The following is an 18,063-nucleotide window of genomic DNA, read 5'->3' as shown; positions in this document are numbered from 1 at the left end:
ATAACTTTAAAATGGTCAAATTTATCGCAGTTTTTTTACCCTTATTCGAAAGATTATTGAATTTTCTATCAAATGGCATCTTTTAACCCATTGGTTTAGTTAAATAACTAAGTTTTCTAGAGAAAATAGCTTAAAAGATGTGTGTTTTAATTTGTTTTTGTCAATTATCTTTGAAAAATGCGTAATAATTTAAAATTCTTTCTTTGGCAAAGTTGAGGCCCCTGTTCCACTCTACTATTCGTTCTTTGACATCAAACTTCTATCTCTTATCGTTTTCTTGCAATTTTGATTTGAACGTCGCATTTCAGATCATAAATTTGCAATCGTCATGGTAAGCACTTTTTTGCGCACTGTGCCGCACATTTAAATCAAAATTGCAAGAAAACGATAAGAGTTAGAAGTATGGCGTCAAGGAACAAATTGTAGAGTGGAACAGGGACCATAACTTTGTCAAAGAAAGAATTTTAATTTATTACGCATTTTTCAAAGATAATTGACATAAACAAATTAAAACACGCTATTTTTAGCTATTTTGCTCAAGAAAACTTAGGTAATTAACTGAACCAATCGATTCAAAGATGCCATTTGATAGAAAATTCAATAATCTTTCGAATAAAAGTTAAAAAACTGCGATAAGTTTGACCATTTTAAAGTTATAGCCAGTTAAGGCAATAAGAGTCAAAAACATGGGGAGTTCAATAACTACGTAACGGTTGAGATTTGACCATATGCGTAGAACAATTTTTTCACCATTTATGGTCCTCTATCACCCCTTAAAAAGTTTGCACTCATGAACCTAACACCCTGTATAGTAGTATAGGGCCCGGTCGATTGTATCTTTGATAAGGGGGAACATGTTATTGTAAAGAGGGAGAGACGGGGCAGCTCTGCTTTGGAAGCGCTGGTCTGGCAATAGCATCACGGTTTTATGAAGGATGGTAACGTACCGATCAAGGAAATCATAAGAAGTTCAAGGAATGCCAGTATGTGTAGTTTGTTCATTGAGTGCGGCATCGAATCACTACATTGGAGTGATGATTATCCCATATGGCGTTTAGACGGTTTTGATAATCGTCAGTTTAAAGCAGTGATCGAACTTTAGAAAACTCTAAGCGAATCTACAACTTCAGATTATTGAAAGGGGGATGTGGTGACGAGTGTCTTACTTGTTCACCTTTATACAATGCATTCGATCGCATACATGCACCTGCGTGGAAGTCACAGTAGCCTTCCCACTCTGCGCAGCACAACAGCAGAATGGTCAGTCTTTTATACACACTCGCGCTTACAAGACGCGGTTACCACAGGCCTGAAATATATTTCAACCCAGCGAGTTGTTTTCTGCCACGATTCACACGAATGTTGTCAAAGGCAAAATTGTAAGCAACGACACACCCGATGCTGCCCCGTGGAAGAAGTCAAATTTTGATTATCTCGACATAATTCAAATATTTGTAGTTAACGCAAAAAAAAAACAAAAGGCTGTTATGATTTTTTTTCGTTGCTTGATAGGTAAAGTGACCTGATTTAAATATTTCACATAGTTTGGAATTTCATCACGAGCCACTGAGTAGTCTCAGCTTTTGCTACACTCGACGAGTATAACATATCGTGAAGCGACGTGCTCGGGAACGCTTTCCGAAATGTGCTATTTATTCTCTCGCCTGGTTCAATACGAGAGCGTAATCAAGAAAGAAGATGCTCAGCGACGCTAATGAAAGTGATGCATTCGGCAAGAATATTGTATTGTCATAACTCTTGATATTTATGACGCCTACAACATCATGAATACAATTGAATCAAACGTTTTAAAAGTTAAAATGCGTCAAATAATGATGAAAATAACTCTATTCATGGTTGTTTGACGCCAACGATGAGAGAGCATCAGAAATATAGCCACTAAAGATTCCATAGACTCGCGGAGGCGAAGACAACTGTAGCCAAACGAACTGTCAATTCGTGTAGCCAAACGAGCATGACGCCACGATATCAATAGGATAACGGATTGCGTGACTTCATATTTGCACTGTACACTAGACCTGTTCACTTTTTCTGACCTACCCGTGTCACATCAAATTATCAATCCACATGCAAAAACAAGCCTTCAGTCCAAAAATGAGCCAAATTGATAAAGGTTTAGAGGTGTATCAAATCGATTTTGTGTTTTTTCGAGCATTTTCACGAAAATGTGCTCCAATATCCAGAAAATTGCATCGAAAAGGTACCAAAAACACCGGTCAAATATAGTTGGAACAATACTCTACAACTTTGCCGAAGACACTACGGTGTTTAAATTGCTTATTTCAAAGTTATTCAACAATTTTCGTTAAAAAATAATAATAATAATAATAATAAAATACAATATTTTTACGGTTTTTCATGTAAAAGTCATGTAAATTTACATTGTTTTAGGTGACTAACTTAATTAGCTATTGCTCCTCCCGCATAGCCATGAACCATACTCGTACTGTGCACCATACTGTTAGCAACTATTTACTACAGTATCTCAATAGTATGGTAGAACATCCAAAGCAACAATAAGCCAACAGTATCGTTAACCGTTTCAACAGTGTGGTAGATGGTTCTCGAGCAAATTACAATATGTGGAATAGGCGGTTAAGTTATGTTACAATAAGAAATCGCTCATTTTCTCGAACAAAATTTTTCGTTTACAGTTTGTCAAAAGGTCGATATACTATCCATTTTTTTCCTCATTTCACTGTTAAGCAAACAGTTCTAAAACTGTTAACCTATAAAAGCGGAACAAAAATATGCACTGTATGTGTAATTATTGCTTTACGGTGCATTATGGTTCGATGGTCTTTTGGTATATAGTTCTCTCACAGTTGTAATAATTATCAATTTTCTTATTTTTAGTAATTAAAAACAACTAGTTTTTTTCATATTTCAATTTAATTTACAAAAAAAGAAATTTGATAGGACAACATCATGCGTATTTTCTCGTAGTTGTCCTACAGCTTCTTCAACATCCTCGTTATGTTTCCTAGCTTAGATACTGCGGTTAGCAGAAAAAAAACATCCGGGATTCTTCTGGAATAATTTTAGCGCTGAGCCTTTGGTAGATCCAACGAATGTCAGTTTTGAGCTGCCACCGCAACTTGAAGATCGAATTAACGGTGGGTTGGGTACCAGCGTTGGAAGGACAGCCGTCTTAGTGGAACTCCGAAGCCGCTCCAGGACATGCTTATAAAACATAAATGAACGATATCAGCTTGTTGTCTTGGTGGAGAATTTTAATGCAGTTTTATTTTGGTATAAATTACTCACCGTAGATGGACAAACAGTTCCGCGGACACAATAAGGATGATGCTCGGGATGCAAGCTCCACGAACTCCGTAGCAATGCCGTCGGGTTTGATAGCTGGCCACTAATGCCCACGGCGTGAACTCCTCCAGGTAGAAAACGTTGTCAACTATGGATATAAGAAAGACTTTGTTTAGATAGGTTTAGATTCTTAATAATTCTACGCTTGGCCAAAACTTACCTAACCGTCCGCCGCTCAAGATACCTGCTTGGATACGACGACTGATTCTCTGCTACACAGGATTTTTATTAACAAATCGAAAATAAAAATCACAAACGCTTGTTTTCGCTGCTTTCTAAGATTTCTTTGTTATGAAAACTGTCATGACAAGCATCCCATCGCCTAGATTTCATTAACTCACATATACCGATGCATGCAACAATTTGTCATACTGTTCAACATCAGTAAGATGTGGTGAAATGCACGCGTATAAGTGTGTAGCCTACAATAAAAATAAACTGTTTGCCAGAGGGTGATTTCATATTGACACCATACCTCTCAACTCATATCGCTGAAAAATGGCTGTACAATATTATACATTGTTACTACCTGGTATGGATTGAAAATACTGTGAATTACAGTAAAGCAAATTGAATTTTATATTCTTCAACATCAAAGCCACTGTTTGACAAACACTTACCGCAACAGATAAATGTCATTTATTGTTTGGAGATTCTGATAAACTGTAATTTTCTATGCGGGCTATGTGTTACGAACATTTCGTCCATACATCATTTTAGTGTAGGAATTCGTTTTCATTGACTAATTCTGGCCAAACATTTCAATAGGTCCTATCTGCATTTGAGAGGCTCTCTTCGTTCACTTTCTCTTTCAATTATTGCAATGTAATGGTACGCTTTTCAACTATTTTTGCAGTACAAATCAAAAGACGATTGTTTTGACCATCGCTCAATGCAAGGAAACAATCATAATACAAATAAACAGCTGAGATATTAACGAAAGAGAGGGAAACCAAAGAGAGCCTCTCTTCTGCAGATAGGACCTTTAGACATGTTTGGCCTGAATTATCAAAAGTATGTCACGTTGATACTAAAAATCTCATAGAGTTGCCAGCACAAAATTAAACAAAGTTACCCATGATTAAAACGTCATTACATTTCTTTGTCGCATCTGCATCAGTTCCAATTTGGTGTAGATGGTTGAGCATGAGACTGCCGATTCCAAGGGGTTGGTCACTCGGCACATTGTGCCCGGCACACATGCCGGCACATCTCGGCACACATGCCGGCACAATCCGGCACACATGGCACAACATAGAAATCCAACTTTGCGGTATGGAATCAAACTGTCATTATACTTACGATTGCAAAAAATCTCTTCATACAGATTCTGAACAACTGTTCTGGGTGGAATTTTGTCGGTAAACACCGACTAGACCAATAACATTCGCCAAAAATAGACAGGATTATAATTAGCGCAAAAACATTCTAAGAAAATATTCCACTGGGCACATTCGGCACACCTCCGGCACGTTCGGCACACTTCGGCACACACTGAAAAACAACCGGCACAGTTTAGGCACATATTGGCACACGCTCAAAAATCACGGCACAAATGAAGTGTGCTGAATGACCAACCCCTTGGCCGATTCGAAGATTCAAGGCTCGAGCCTTGGAATAGGATTTTTTGCGTTTCGATCCAGCTATAAGTTAATGAGACTACGCTCTGCATCTGATAGCAATTTGGCATCATAGCCTTGTTTCGAAACCGTAGAGTGCATAGTAAGAATGAAGTTTCCCTTTATCGTGTAGTTGTGTTGCTTATGGCTAGATAGATGCAAGTAATCTCCACAGTTGTATGATAAACTTTGCATCCAGAAGCAGTTCCATCATCGTATTGAATTGTTTTAGCTAAATTAATCGGTATCAAACAGATGTCCAATATCCCGCATAAATCAAAACCGTAATCGAACCACATACACAACTGTTTATGTTCCACCTAAAACAATAATGGATATGGTTTGAGAAACCATAGACGGACTGTACTAGGATAAAGTTTCGACCATATTGATTACAGTTTTCAGAGATGCGACCATATGAGAAACGGGTCGTTAAGAATGTTTACCGTTTCAAAATCTCGATTTCTCCATAGGAATTTTGTTGACCAACTGTAACGAAAACATAGCCAGTTTGGTTCATGCATCGGCCACGAGATAGTACGAGCTATGGTTTCAATATATTTTAACCGTTTCGGATAGAGCGTGCGTTCGGGGTTTGGTATCAATTTGAAATTTATTTAATTTCAAAAAATAAACAACCACACTCAATTAACTGAATAATAATCAATTAAGATTTATTTTCTTCATACCGATTTAGTTCACAGATACAATTTATTACTGGAAAGATTCATCATAAAAGACACTGCCTTGCTTCGGAATCTCCTTTGGGATGTCGTCTGGAGTGTTGTTTGGGTGCGTTGCTCTTGAATACCATGTTTCAAACTGTCGTTGGTATCTTTGGTCATGGATCCTTGCTCAGGCTGAGCATCTCTGCATGATCTAATTTCTCCTGCTAGGAATCTTCCTTCAGCTCACCTCTGAAAGAAATATAAGCGGTTAGTTATCCGTTCTTGTTGGAGCGCTGAAAAATGATGAAAACCCAAGATGAAACACTTACCTCCACAAAAGATTGTTAGACCACGCATCCTTGTTTAATATTATTTGTGCTCTAGATCGTTAAACTGGTAAATTAGATCAAATTTAAAAGAAAACACTTTACAAACAAATTCCAATGAACTAACGAAAACAAGCATGGCTACCGATCACCGCGGAATGCTGTGCTGCCAGACGAACCAGACGAAGTGGATAGACATCATCATCTATGGTACCAGTAATGTTCTGAAAAGTCTCTCCACAGTGGGATAATTTCGAACAGTAAATGGACATTAATTGATGTTGTAACAATATGATTCAATTACTGCAATATCGTTTTACCATAACGAACATACCATACGTGGAATGTGTGATAAATAGGTGACAACAAAAATAATGGTAATGTTAATTTTCGAACCGTTTTAGGTACGGTAAATTTCTATGCGGGATTTCGTCCAGCTGATCTCGTCGACACGATTTCTTGTCAACAAGTAAACTAAATATCTAGCTAGTCCTGGAATGGGCTTAATTGGCAGGTCCCGATCATCATTATTTGGGAGATTGCGTGTAAGTTATGGCAGATTCATCATCCTAACTGCTACAAAGAAAGAAAAAAAAGTTTATTATGTATTTGATCTTGAACCTGGGACCTTCTGATCCGCAGGCTCGAGCCTTATCATCTGCGCCATTTCTGATACTTGAATCAAAAGACATTAGAATACGATGGCATGACGTCTTAATCATGGGTAACTTTGTTTTAATTCGTGCTGGCAACTCTACGCGATTTTTAGTATCAACGTTGCATACTTTTGATAATTAGTCATTGAAAACGAATTCCTAAACAAAAACGATGTATGGACGAAATGTTCGTTACACGAAGGAGAAATAGCTAATTAATTTAGTCACGTAAAATAATGTAAAATTACATGACTTTTATATGTAAACTCGTGAAAATATCGCGTTTTTTCGTGATTTCTCAACTAAAATTTTTGAATAGCTTCGAAATAAGCAATTAAAACACCGTAGTATCTTCGGCAAAGTTGTAGAGTATTGTACTAACTATATCCTAACGGTATTTTCGGCACCCTCTCGGAGCAATTTTCTGGATTAATGAGTAAATTTCTGTTAAAACGTTAAAGAAACACAAAATCGATTTGATACACCTTTAAATCTTTATCAATTTGGCTCAATTTTGGACTGGAGACTTGTTTTTGCATGTGGATTGATAATTTGATGTGTCACCAAGTGTGTCACGGAGAATCGGAGAAAAAAAAGTTTCAAAGTGAACAGGTCTACTGTACACTCTAAATTCACAGTAAAACACACTAAAATCGTATTGCTCAACCATGTATCCGCGAGTCTATGGAATCTATAGTGTCTATAATCAGAAAGTGTTACACTTAGCGATGCCCGCTCATTGCTGCAGCTTGTCTGTTTCGGAGTATGTATCATCTTTGTATTCGTTCGTGAACCATATGACTTGACAAGAGAACATAGACACGCTTGGTAATTGAAACAGAACCAACAAAAGGGAAGAAAAACTGCTGAGTGGTTCACTTGTCACTTCGGCTGGCAAACACTGTCTGATTTGGAAGACTTGCGAGCGAGCCTGCGAGGGAGAACCTTGATTTTAAGTGCTTTTCTTACCAGCTGATGCGAGGTATGTACTTCAAACGGAATCGCTCAAGTAATTTTCGTTCAGTGCATTATTTTTCCGTGACCGGAATGGTCAAGAAATTTAACACAGCAAGGCCCATTTGATTTGACGTTTCGTTTCAGCTCCGTAATAGGATCCGGAATAAAGTGACGCTTTATTATTTCTTGAGCGATTCGCTTGTTATGACAAATTTCATAAGATAGACTTATGAAAAGAACAAAAAAAAATCAAAAAATGATGCAGACTGGATTCGATCTACGAACGTCGAGATCACTGAGCTCGGCTACCGACGCTTAAGAATACCATGTTGCTAAACGTATAGAAAAGCCAAACTGTGAAACGATTTTACGTCATTGAGCAACCTTATGAAATTCATTCGGATCATTATGAATTGGGTTGTTTAGTGAATAAAATATTGCTATTTTCTACATCCCAATCGAAAGAGCTCATTTTTCTGAGTATAACGTGATTTTATTGCGGTCCAATTCCTTTGTTTTGACGGTTAAATAAACAAAACAAATTTAATTTTTGTGGATAGAATGACAGTTCATTCGATAGATTGACAGTTCGCCCCGAACAAAAAATTTTCCCCATACAAACTTTAAATGCATTTTAAAAATAGTTCCCGGCCACCAAAAATTATGAAATTTTGGATTTCGACTAATTTTTAGATAGAGAATCCAAATATGAAATAATCTGAGTACTCCTAAAGAACCCAATTGTTAAAAGGCTATTTGAGAAGTTGCGCCTTTATGGAATAATCGAGGGGCGGATCACTTCCAAAACAACTGAATCGAAAATGCGTTTTGATGGAAATGCGTTACAAAATGCTCCAATGCGTTGAAAAATGCATTTGAAAATGTAATGCGTTGAAAAATGCACCAAAATATCCAATGCGTTGAAAAATGCACAGGAATGCAGACGAATTTTTGGGGTTTTAATACATAATTTGTTGAAAAATACGCCAATGCGTAGGAAAATGCGTGTTATTTATCAATGCGTATAAAAATGCGAGCATTCCACCAATGCGCATAAAAATGCGTGTTTTCTATCAATGCGTAGAAAAATGCGTGTTTTCTATCAATGCGTAGAAAAATGCAAGTTTTTTTGTCAATGCGTATAAAAATACGAACAATTTTATCAATGCGTTGAAAAGTGCATGCTGTAAAATTTTGACAGGTGTTGTTCAATTTTAGAAATGCGCGAGAAATGCGTACCTTAATACGCTAATGCGTAACAAAATGCGCCAATGCGTATGTCAATACGCAAGGCTGAATCGAAAATGCGCTAGTGATTCGCCCCTCGGGAATAATCTAAAGTTTATTTGACTGGGGGCTGTCCATTTATTACGTAAGGCAATTTTCACAATATATCGACACCCCCACCCCCCTTTGTAAGAATGTTTGTAAGAAAGCCTAAATATTTTTGTATGGCGTGTAAGATTTTACAAACTCCCCTCCCTTAAAGATTCTTACGTAATTAATGGACGGCTCCCTGAGTGTTTTTTTAAATTTATTTTCCCGGAAATATGTTATCCATTTTTCCCGGTTTTGAGCAGGTGCTCCCCAGTGTACTAAAATTAGCCTTTTGCACAACCCTGACGCCACCCCCATAGAGGCTTGCATCAAAAACATAACCTCATCGAATTCCCATACGATTTGTAAACATTGCCCTCAAATTTTTTTTGAGGGCAAGGACGGCTTTATGGACCGACGCCGAAGGAAAGAAAGAGAAGGAGATGATGATGACGTCAGCGTGCAAGCGCTCATCAGGAACTGTCAGAAGTTTGCATCATTTTTCACTCCGCGGAGAAAAATCGAAACGAAAATGGCCTGGCCGTCGTCGTCCTTGCAGAAGTGAAGAGTGTTCGTCCATTATCCTGGCAAAAAAATCACCGTTTCGACGTGCGAAAACAGTTCTATCGTGTGCGCGTTATTCGTGACCATAAGTGCGGAAAATGTTTTCCGATCGACGACGCGATGTGAATCGAAATCGTATGGGGCGATAAACCAGGAAGTGTTGGGTCCTTCACAGGTAGCAGCACCAGCTGCTGCTGCTGCTGTTTCGCAAGCGACAAAGGAAAAATCGATACACGGGCTCCCTCCATAGAATTTTCCTCTGGGGAGGATTTTGCGACTTGGATTGATAGGATCTTTAAATTTCACGACGATGGAAGTGATTGTGTTGAATCCTGGTGAGTATAACGTTATTTTCAGGAGAAAATTTCCGAGAATTGAATGAACTGCGCAGAATGTTGATTGCGGGACTTTCATTGTTTTCCAGATAACCCGGAATTGTTGAGGGGAGCTGGCAACAACAATAACAATCCAGCAGGGAGTTGCGACAAAGTGGACGAGAAGCTGGTAGACGGACCGATGGCCGCGGCCATGACCAGCAGCATCGCCAGCCTTTTGGATGACACGACTCCGAGCGATTCTGGCGTCCAATTGCTGGACTCGGAATCGAGTGGCCTGAACGAGTCGATGATCTCGAGTGCCGGTGGGTTCGACTTTGAGGCTACGAATGTGCAGAACAACAATAACAACAATGGCAAACCGGATCTGGATAGTCCCGTGAAGGAAGATCTGGGCAAATTTGTGGACGGAGAAGCGATCGGTGGAGATAGGGGAGAAGTGGAGGTGGAACAGGCCATAACCAGCAGTCAGATTCCGGACGAGATGATTTCGAGCACTTGCTCGACGTTCGACACGGAAAATATTGTCTACAGGAGAAGGGCGAAGAAGACGGCACCGTCGGTGAGCAAAACCCCGAAGAAGAGGGTTTCTTTTCACGAGGATATTCTGAAGAATACCAAAACGGACAATATCCACATTGAGCACGGGTTCGTAACGTACAAAATGGGCGCCGGCAAGAATAGGCAGCCGGTTGGGGCTAAGGGAAGGTACTCCTGGTGTTCGGAGTACGAAGACGATGCGCTGGACTATGGCGATGAGGAAGCTAGCGATAATCGGCAGTATGTGTATAGGAATGCTTGTTCGGATGTTTTGGATTATGGGAAAACTGGTGAGTATTTAAACATATTCTCCCAACTGTTATCACTATCGCAATCTCGTTTGAAATCTGTGTTTACTCATATAATCATTTATTTGCAGATGTGTTTGAAAACATCGAGGACGAGAAAAACTACGTAAAGTATGACAACTCCGGCGTCTTCGAGTACGGACCACCGGAGAAACGTAACGCTGCGAAACACTCGGCCAAGAATAGTGGCAAAGACAACTTTTACAAGTGCAGCTGCTCGGATTCGAACTCCAGTCTGGACTCGGGCAGCAGCAACGAAGGAGCAACCGGAAACTATAAATCGAACAGCTGCGAATGCATTGGACAGAGTAACACGAATAACAACATCATTTCGGACAATTGCTACTACAGCGAACCGAATATCGGTCACTTGGACGAGTTCAATGGCAATAGCGTAGCCGGAAGTGACCGAGTTGTCAAGTCGGTTTGGAGCAAGGAGAAGAAACCGAAGAGCAGCTGTCTCAAGAAGACCAAGCGGAACATGATGTATACAAACGTCGTGGTACCGGAGTACGATCTGACCAAGAAGGTCAAAAAGTTCAACGTTCACCACCTGTCCGTGATTGATAACAGCCGGATGATCTTCGGTTCGCTCAAAGATATCTTCGGGATATCTCTGCCGGAACGAGGTGTTCCGGAAGGATCGGAGGATTTATCTACGGTCAAGGAATGCATTCCGGAAACGAACGACTCCATGATCGACGATTTCACCGTCGTCCAAAAACCGAAAAATTTCCTTTCCAAGAGCTTGGATGGAGGGTTTGGTGGGAATAAGCTAAACGGTCAACAGAAGAAGTATGTCCACAACGTAGATGAGCAGCTGCGTCGAAAGAACGATGAAGATTTGTATGCTCCCAGTCGTAAGAACAGCGTGGAAGAAGAAGAGGAAGAACGAAAGCAGCAAGAACAGGAAGCTGTTCCTAGCAAGCCGGGACAGTTGCCCTTAGATGAAGCAGATCAACCTGCGACGAAAGCGCCCTACAGGAACAAGTACATCATCAACGGGGAAAGTACCGTTTTCGAGCATACCGGTGTGTCCTACTGTTACGAGGACGGCCAAACAAATCCGCTGATCGATGGAGAAGACGACGGTGGCACTCCGAAGGAACTTCCCATAGGAGAATCGACCAGCGGATCGTCGTTCATTGGAAAATCGCAAATCAAAAAGAAGCTTTCGAACATTTTCCAGAAGATCAACGTCATCGGGTCTAATGCAACGACGCCGGTTTCCTCGTCAATGGTACAAGCATTGGCACCGGCGCCGTTACTTGCCCCGCCTCCCCGACCCGGCGGTGATGGGCTGGATCAGAGTAATGCGCAGGTGACGTCGCGTAAGCCATCGCGGGATGAACTGGACGGAGTTGTTGATGTGGAGAAAAAAGTGAAGAAGCCGGCTGACAAGGGACAACAGAACCGCATGGAGAGCAGCACGATTTCTTCTTGCGGAAGCGATCACAGTTCGCTGTCGGACAGCAAAGGAGGTAAGTAATTTTTTATTTTTTTTTTTTTTCAAAATCTAAAAAAAAAAACAACAAATCTATCTATAAATACCTGTTATGTATTTGAGAAATTCGAGGTGAAATTTTAGGACCAATTTTTGAAAGATATAATGAGATTATTATTATTACCCCCAAGTAACATTTTTTAGCCAAATTGACTAGAAGAGGTTCTTAGAACCAACACAAAACCAAAATAAAAGGAAATGGGTTTTATAAGGGTTTTCAAAACCTCTACAAGACTAATTGGTCATCAAAATGTTGTATGAATTATTTATTAAAGACCTTATAATTTACCGGTCATTCAGGTCTGATTTAACGAATTTCTTGCAACAATCCATCTGAGACTTTTTACGGATTTTCTCAGAATTATTCCCAGAGCTCATCCCGGAAGGCCTATTTGGTAAACCAAAAATTCTCCCGAGATTCTTGATGCTAGTTTCGGGGTCCCTTCAATAGTTGCTCTCGGATTTCTTGCAGGGATTTTTCAACGACTTTCCCCGTAAGAAATTCTTGGAAAATATTGGAAGGAATGCAGTTGCAAAATTATTCGTGAAATCTCTTGAGGAACTTCGGAAGCAATCCTGAGTAAAACTCTTGTAATTCTGGAAAGAAATAATAAGGATATTCAAGAAGGAGCTTTGACAATCTCTAAGAAAAATCCTGAAAGGATCAACGAGCGAAGTCTCATGAGGATTTTTTAGAAAAATATCGGAAAATTCTCTGGAAGAAATCCTTGTAAGAACTTGCAAAAATCCTTAGAGAAACTGTTGGAAAACTATCCCGAAAAACTACTACCGTCTACCCCCGTTGGTTTGACCTCATCTAATCTGAACACTTTTTAATTTGACCCCCTCTAATCTGTTGGAAGTTAGGTAGCGTTGAACGCTCGGGTAGCGTCGAACCTTCAGGTACGAGTTTGGAGTATTGTTGGTAGGTAGAATTGTTTGAGAGATGTAGGTATATTGCTATAGAAGAAGAATGTTGAATTGTATATACCTGAATGGAATAAAGAGTGTGGCGGTTGCTGGTTGAGGTATCAGTCGGCAGCCGTCTAGTTTGATGGAAGGTGTCTAGCGTTTTATTTTCATTGTAATTTAGAAACAGGCATCGACGGAGCTAGCCTCGCTATGGCCTGCGTGGCCATGGTGGACTAGCCTCCAACAGGTTATGGGCCCAGGAACGTGTTCCACAGCACGTATCGACCGGGAGAAGGATCGGCCGCATAAGCCGCGGAGTCGCAGCACGGGATCCTTGGGCGGATGGATTGGCTGCAACGGAGGACAGTATCCATGGGAATGTTGGCGATACGGGTCAACTGGATGACTGCTGGCTGGTCACCGGACGGAGCTCGAGGATTGTTGAGTTGGATCGGATGCAGCTCGGTGGTCGCACCTGGACGAAGAGGTTGGCGACAGGAGGAGTGATCCGGAGGACAACATGAAGGTGGAGCTCGGAGATGGACCTGGTCGGAGCTCGGAAGTGGTGTAGAGCTTGCCAAGCGTTGGAGTGAGGAGGAGCTTCGAGCCAGGAGGAGGTCGTGGATTCGAAGGTTGCGACGCTAAGGAGGAGTGTTGGAAGTTAGGTAGCGTTGAACGCTCGGGTAGCCTCGAACCTTCAGGTACGAGTTTGGAGTATTGTTGGTAGGTAGAATTGTTTGAGAGATGTCGTAGGTATATTGCTATAGAAGAAGAATGTTGAATTGAGGTATCAGTCGGCAGCCGTCTAGTTTGATGGAAGGTGTCTAGCGTTTTATTTTCATTGTAATTTAGAAACAGGCATCGACGGAGCTAGCCTCGCTATGGCCTGCGTGGCCATGGTGGACTAGCCTCCAACATAATCTGCACATTGTTCAAACTAAAAATGGTTCAAACGTCATTCTGCTCATGGTGAAACGGAACGCAGAATCAAAACAAAACAGCAAAAGGGGTTACCATCAGTGTGTTTTTCGATGCCCACAGGGCTACTAGAAGTTCAAATTAAAAGATTAACCCCGTTGGTTTGCATGAGGTGTCGTTAAAACCAACGGGGGTAGACGGTAAAAGGATTTCTGAAGGAAAATTGGATAAATTTTGAAAGGATCTTTGGGAGGAATTCAGCGAGAAATTCTGGAAGAAATTCCGGGGTAAAAATCCCAGGAACAACTTTTAGAAATTCAGATAGAACATAGACCAAATCTCGGGAAGAACTATTTATTTATAGGAGTAAATTCGTAAAATCCTCTAGATTGAAACTTATCTGGAGAAATCCAGAAAAAAAAGAATTCAAAGGAGCAGTTGGAGCAGAAATCCAAAAAGGAATCCCGAAAGGAATTCAATGAAGATCATTGCTCAGCCACCAGCTGCAAAACTATATAAGAAATTTAACGGTCATATGGTCTGTGGAATCACTGATTGGACCTTTGAATGTATTTTTTTCTGATTTTTCAGTGCGAAAAACATCCAATTCTAGTTGAAAGAAATTTCAAGTGGAAATGTCACATCAATTTCTTGTAATTGACTCAAAAGAACTCTGGGAAAAATTTAACATAATTGTTTATTTAAATTTTGTTTTATTTTTTAAAAGGATTTTTATCAAAAAAAAATATTAAAGAATTCAGTTATTTGAAGGAATGTTTTGGTTGATAAATCTGGCGCATAAAAATGCGCTAAAAATTAAAATCTCAAAAGTTAAGTAAACATTTTTAGAGAAGTCTAAAAATGTTCACATAAATTCTGATGATGTTTCTGTATAGTTTCAAATAATGTGGGCTAACTTTTAAGTTAAAACTTTATAAATTCTCATTGGATAAACCTGGAAAACTCGGAATATTTTTCTTATGTTTATTTATTTTTTTATTTTAACAAAGTCATTTATACAAATTATGTCAGATTTTTTATTAAAACTTTTGGTGATACATCAGGCAAAGCTGGCTCAATTAACTGGTAGAATTTTTCTTCGAAATAGGGAATTTTCACCACTAGAGTGGAGCTATAAAGATCCCAGTACACAATAGAAATAGCTCATTCCAGTTGACGAGTGAAGCTGTACGATGATCTCTTCCGGTCAAATGGCAGAAGTTTGAACAATCTGCTGCCATCCCACATACGTAGATTTGCCGTTGACGATGTTATGACTAAGCCGAAGTCGATTTTTTTTTACCAAAAGAAATCCCTGTTCAGCAAGTGCTATGACTGCCTCGAGGAAGCTCGAGAAGAGCGAAGCTGACGATTTTCTTTCGTATGTCGGTTTTCCAAGCACATCTGCAAGCATGGATGGCATGCTCCTCAGTGTATGAGCAAGAAAGTGGGGACTCGAAGCGGGATAATCGGGAGAATATACCTGTATACAGCAAAGCAGGTCGTTATCGAAGAGCCTCTCAGTCCGAATTTTGAACTGCCCAATCTTGGGAAAGTGAGTCATTTTGTAGGGGTTGAAGTACGGCGGCGTGTTGAAGACACACGGTATGGAAGAAGCTAAGCCTGCAAAGTCGCCCATGAACCTCGGATACCACAAACAGGCCCATTCTGAAACAACCATAGATTTAGATGATCTGACGAATTATTATCGCAGTCTTGTTGGTGCGTTGCTCAACCTGGCCGGCGTAGCGAGATCGGATATTGCAGGAACCGCTGTAGCTGCGACAGTTACTTCGAGACTTCAGCGAACACCAGGATCAACCAACGGTTGTGATGAGGGACCATCAGAGCTGTTTAGTATTCGTACGAGCAAAGAGAACAAACAGGCGCTTCAAACACATAGATACTTTTGAGCGGAATTGTACACAGATTGTTTTGCAGTACTGTTCAATGGAACGTATGGGTGCCGACATCATGATGAAACCTTGGACGAAACCCCTGGGACCGCTGAATCACCGAGAGTTATGCGAGTTGTTAGGGCATCCCAGTTTCATATTGCAAATGGACCGATGCGGCAAGCGTTCGGGTGCAGAAAAGGCATTCCCGTGCATATTGCAAATCGACTCCGCACCCTGACACTGTTGTACGACTTCTACATTCAGTACGACTTCGGCTACGTTGACGTGCTGCCTCGACATCCACAAGAAGCCCTAAGAAGCCATCATCGCAGTTCCTTCAAAAAACGAATCCATAAGCAAATACACGAAGGACATGGAACGGGCAATATCAGTTGGTTTTGGAATCATGTTCATTTCCATTTTGACGCAACTTCGTTACATTGTGTAAAATAAAACTTCCAAACTGCTACCTTTGTGAAAAGATCGTGATGCTCAAACTGCATTTGAGCAAAGTAGATCGTATTACATAAGTTGCTTCTAAGTAGATTAACTTTGGACTGGAAGGTAATGCCCTGACCACAGACAAACAGACGTAACACTCTGATAAATCTCACCGTACAGCGATTAAACGGCCAATTTAAAAATTTGATAGTTGGCCAACTGACCACTCGTGGTGCACGCCTCGTTTTTGTTCGAGTTTGACATTTGCCCACTACCGCCACCTAGTCGATGGTTGGCGATTCTTTTAGCATTGGACGAATATGTCGCCGTGACTAGGTTTTGAATCGAAGAATGTTCGAAGTGTTAGATCTGTTTGTCTGTGCCCTGACAATCCTGAGTAAAGAGAGAGACACTCCGCAGGGCAGCAGGGACGGATGTCCTGGGGCCTGACGCACCCCCCCGCTTGCGAGTCAGCCGCGTAGTTGCCGGCTAAGAATAGGACTACTAACCCCAATTCAAGGTGTCAAGCGACCCGTGCCGAGGAATGAGTGATCGAGGGGGTGAAAAAGATGCTCGATCTTTAACGGAGCCTGTGGGGCACCTGGGCACCCCCCACAGTAAGCTGTCCCTTACCGCGTTAATGCAGAGCTCTGGCGTGGTGGACATTCTTTCTCGTGCGACTCGTGGGAATAAAATATGAGTAACAAACCAATACAGAAATCAAGTGTAGCAGGTAGTAGTGGTGGGATCAACCCCTTCGCAAGAAGCGGGTTGATGAGATCTCCGACAAGGAGAAGTGAGGAGATAGGCGCTGGGAGTTGCGTACGCAGCTCAAGCGTGGATGCTCCAGTCCACTTCTCGGCAAGCCAGCCGGTGGAGGTTATGGACGGAGCGTGGTTGTTGAGGGCCGTCAACCGAGGATCCAAAGGACGGTCCGCAATAGAGGTGGCTGAGCAGCAGCTTGGCAAAATCATCGACTTTGCGTCCACTAAGTCGAATATAAGCAAGGACCTGAAAACGGCCTTGCTTCGACTTAGGGCGTCGATCGACGATGCCAAGCAGGAGCACGCGGCACTCGCGTTGCTGACTGCTGCAGCAGCAGAGTCTGCAAATGAGAAAGTGCCGAAGTTTACCCAAACGGAGGCCTTCTCCTTCGCAGGAATTCCGAATAAGGCGGAAGCGACTGCTCGCGACAAACGGGGCAAGCAATCGCAGAAGCGGGCGAGGCAACCGTCAGGCGAGGAGCTGTCTGGCGGTGCCCGCAAGGCCAGGCGAATCATTACCCCGAAAGTCGGTAATAATGCCGGAAGGTCGGACCCCAGCCAGGGTTCCCGGAAAGCTGGGAAGGGTGGGCCTGAAAAGGCTGGCCCGTCCCGGAACGATGGGAACAAGGGGTTGCGACCGCTAGTGGGCCCTCAACAGCCACAGAGTAGGGCGATCCAAGGGGTGGACCCCCCTTGGACGAAGGTAGAGCGGAAGAGGAAGAAGAAGGCGAATCCGCAGGTAGTAGCGCAGGCCGCCAAGCCAAGGCGTAGGAGGGCAGGTGCCAAGCGCGAGAAAGGCGACGCTATCGTCATCAAGACGGAACAGTCCAAGTACTCGGACGTCTTGAAGATGATGCGGAGCGACGCCAAGCTTGAGGGTCTTGGAGCCGACGTACGCAGTATTAGACGTACTCGTACGGGCGAGATGATCCTGGAGCTGAAGCGCCAGAAGGAGCACAAGGGCGCCGCCTATAAGAGGCTGGCAGAAGAG

General features: G+C 41.7%; 1 protein-coding gene across 4 annotated transcripts in view; it reads left to right on the top strand.

Moving 5' to 3' along the window:
* The first annotated feature begins 9,218 nt into the window (after positions 1-9,218).
* LOC109405846 (uncharacterized) overlaps positions 9,219-18,063 on the top strand; it is a 40,374-nt gene continuing 31,529 nt past the window's right edge. For 2 of the 4 annotated variants that reach the window (XM_029869618.2, XM_062856168.1), the window contains exons 1-3: positions 9,220-9,787; positions 9,877-10,617; positions 10,707-12,116. In XM_029869618.2, coding sequence (XP_029725478.1) covers positions 9,763-9,787; positions 9,877-10,617; positions 10,707-12,116 — 2,176 coding nt within the window. In that variant the 5' untranslated portion in view covers positions 9,220-9,762. Of the gene's footprint in view, positions 9,788-9,876; positions 10,618-10,706; positions 12,117-18,063 lie in introns of all 4 variants that reach the window. The other 2 variants (XM_062856167.1, XM_029869621.2) reach the window with 2 other exon arrangements.

Source organism: Aedes albopictus, chromosome 3, assembly GCF_035046485.1.
Source record: "Aedes albopictus strain Foshan chromosome 3, AalbF5, whole genome shotgun sequence".
Lineage (NCBI taxonomy): Eukaryota > Metazoa > Arthropoda > Insecta > Diptera > Culicidae > Aedes > Aedes albopictus.
Note: the sequence above shows the minus strand (reverse complement) of the source record. Positions and strands in the feature narration are given on the sequence as shown.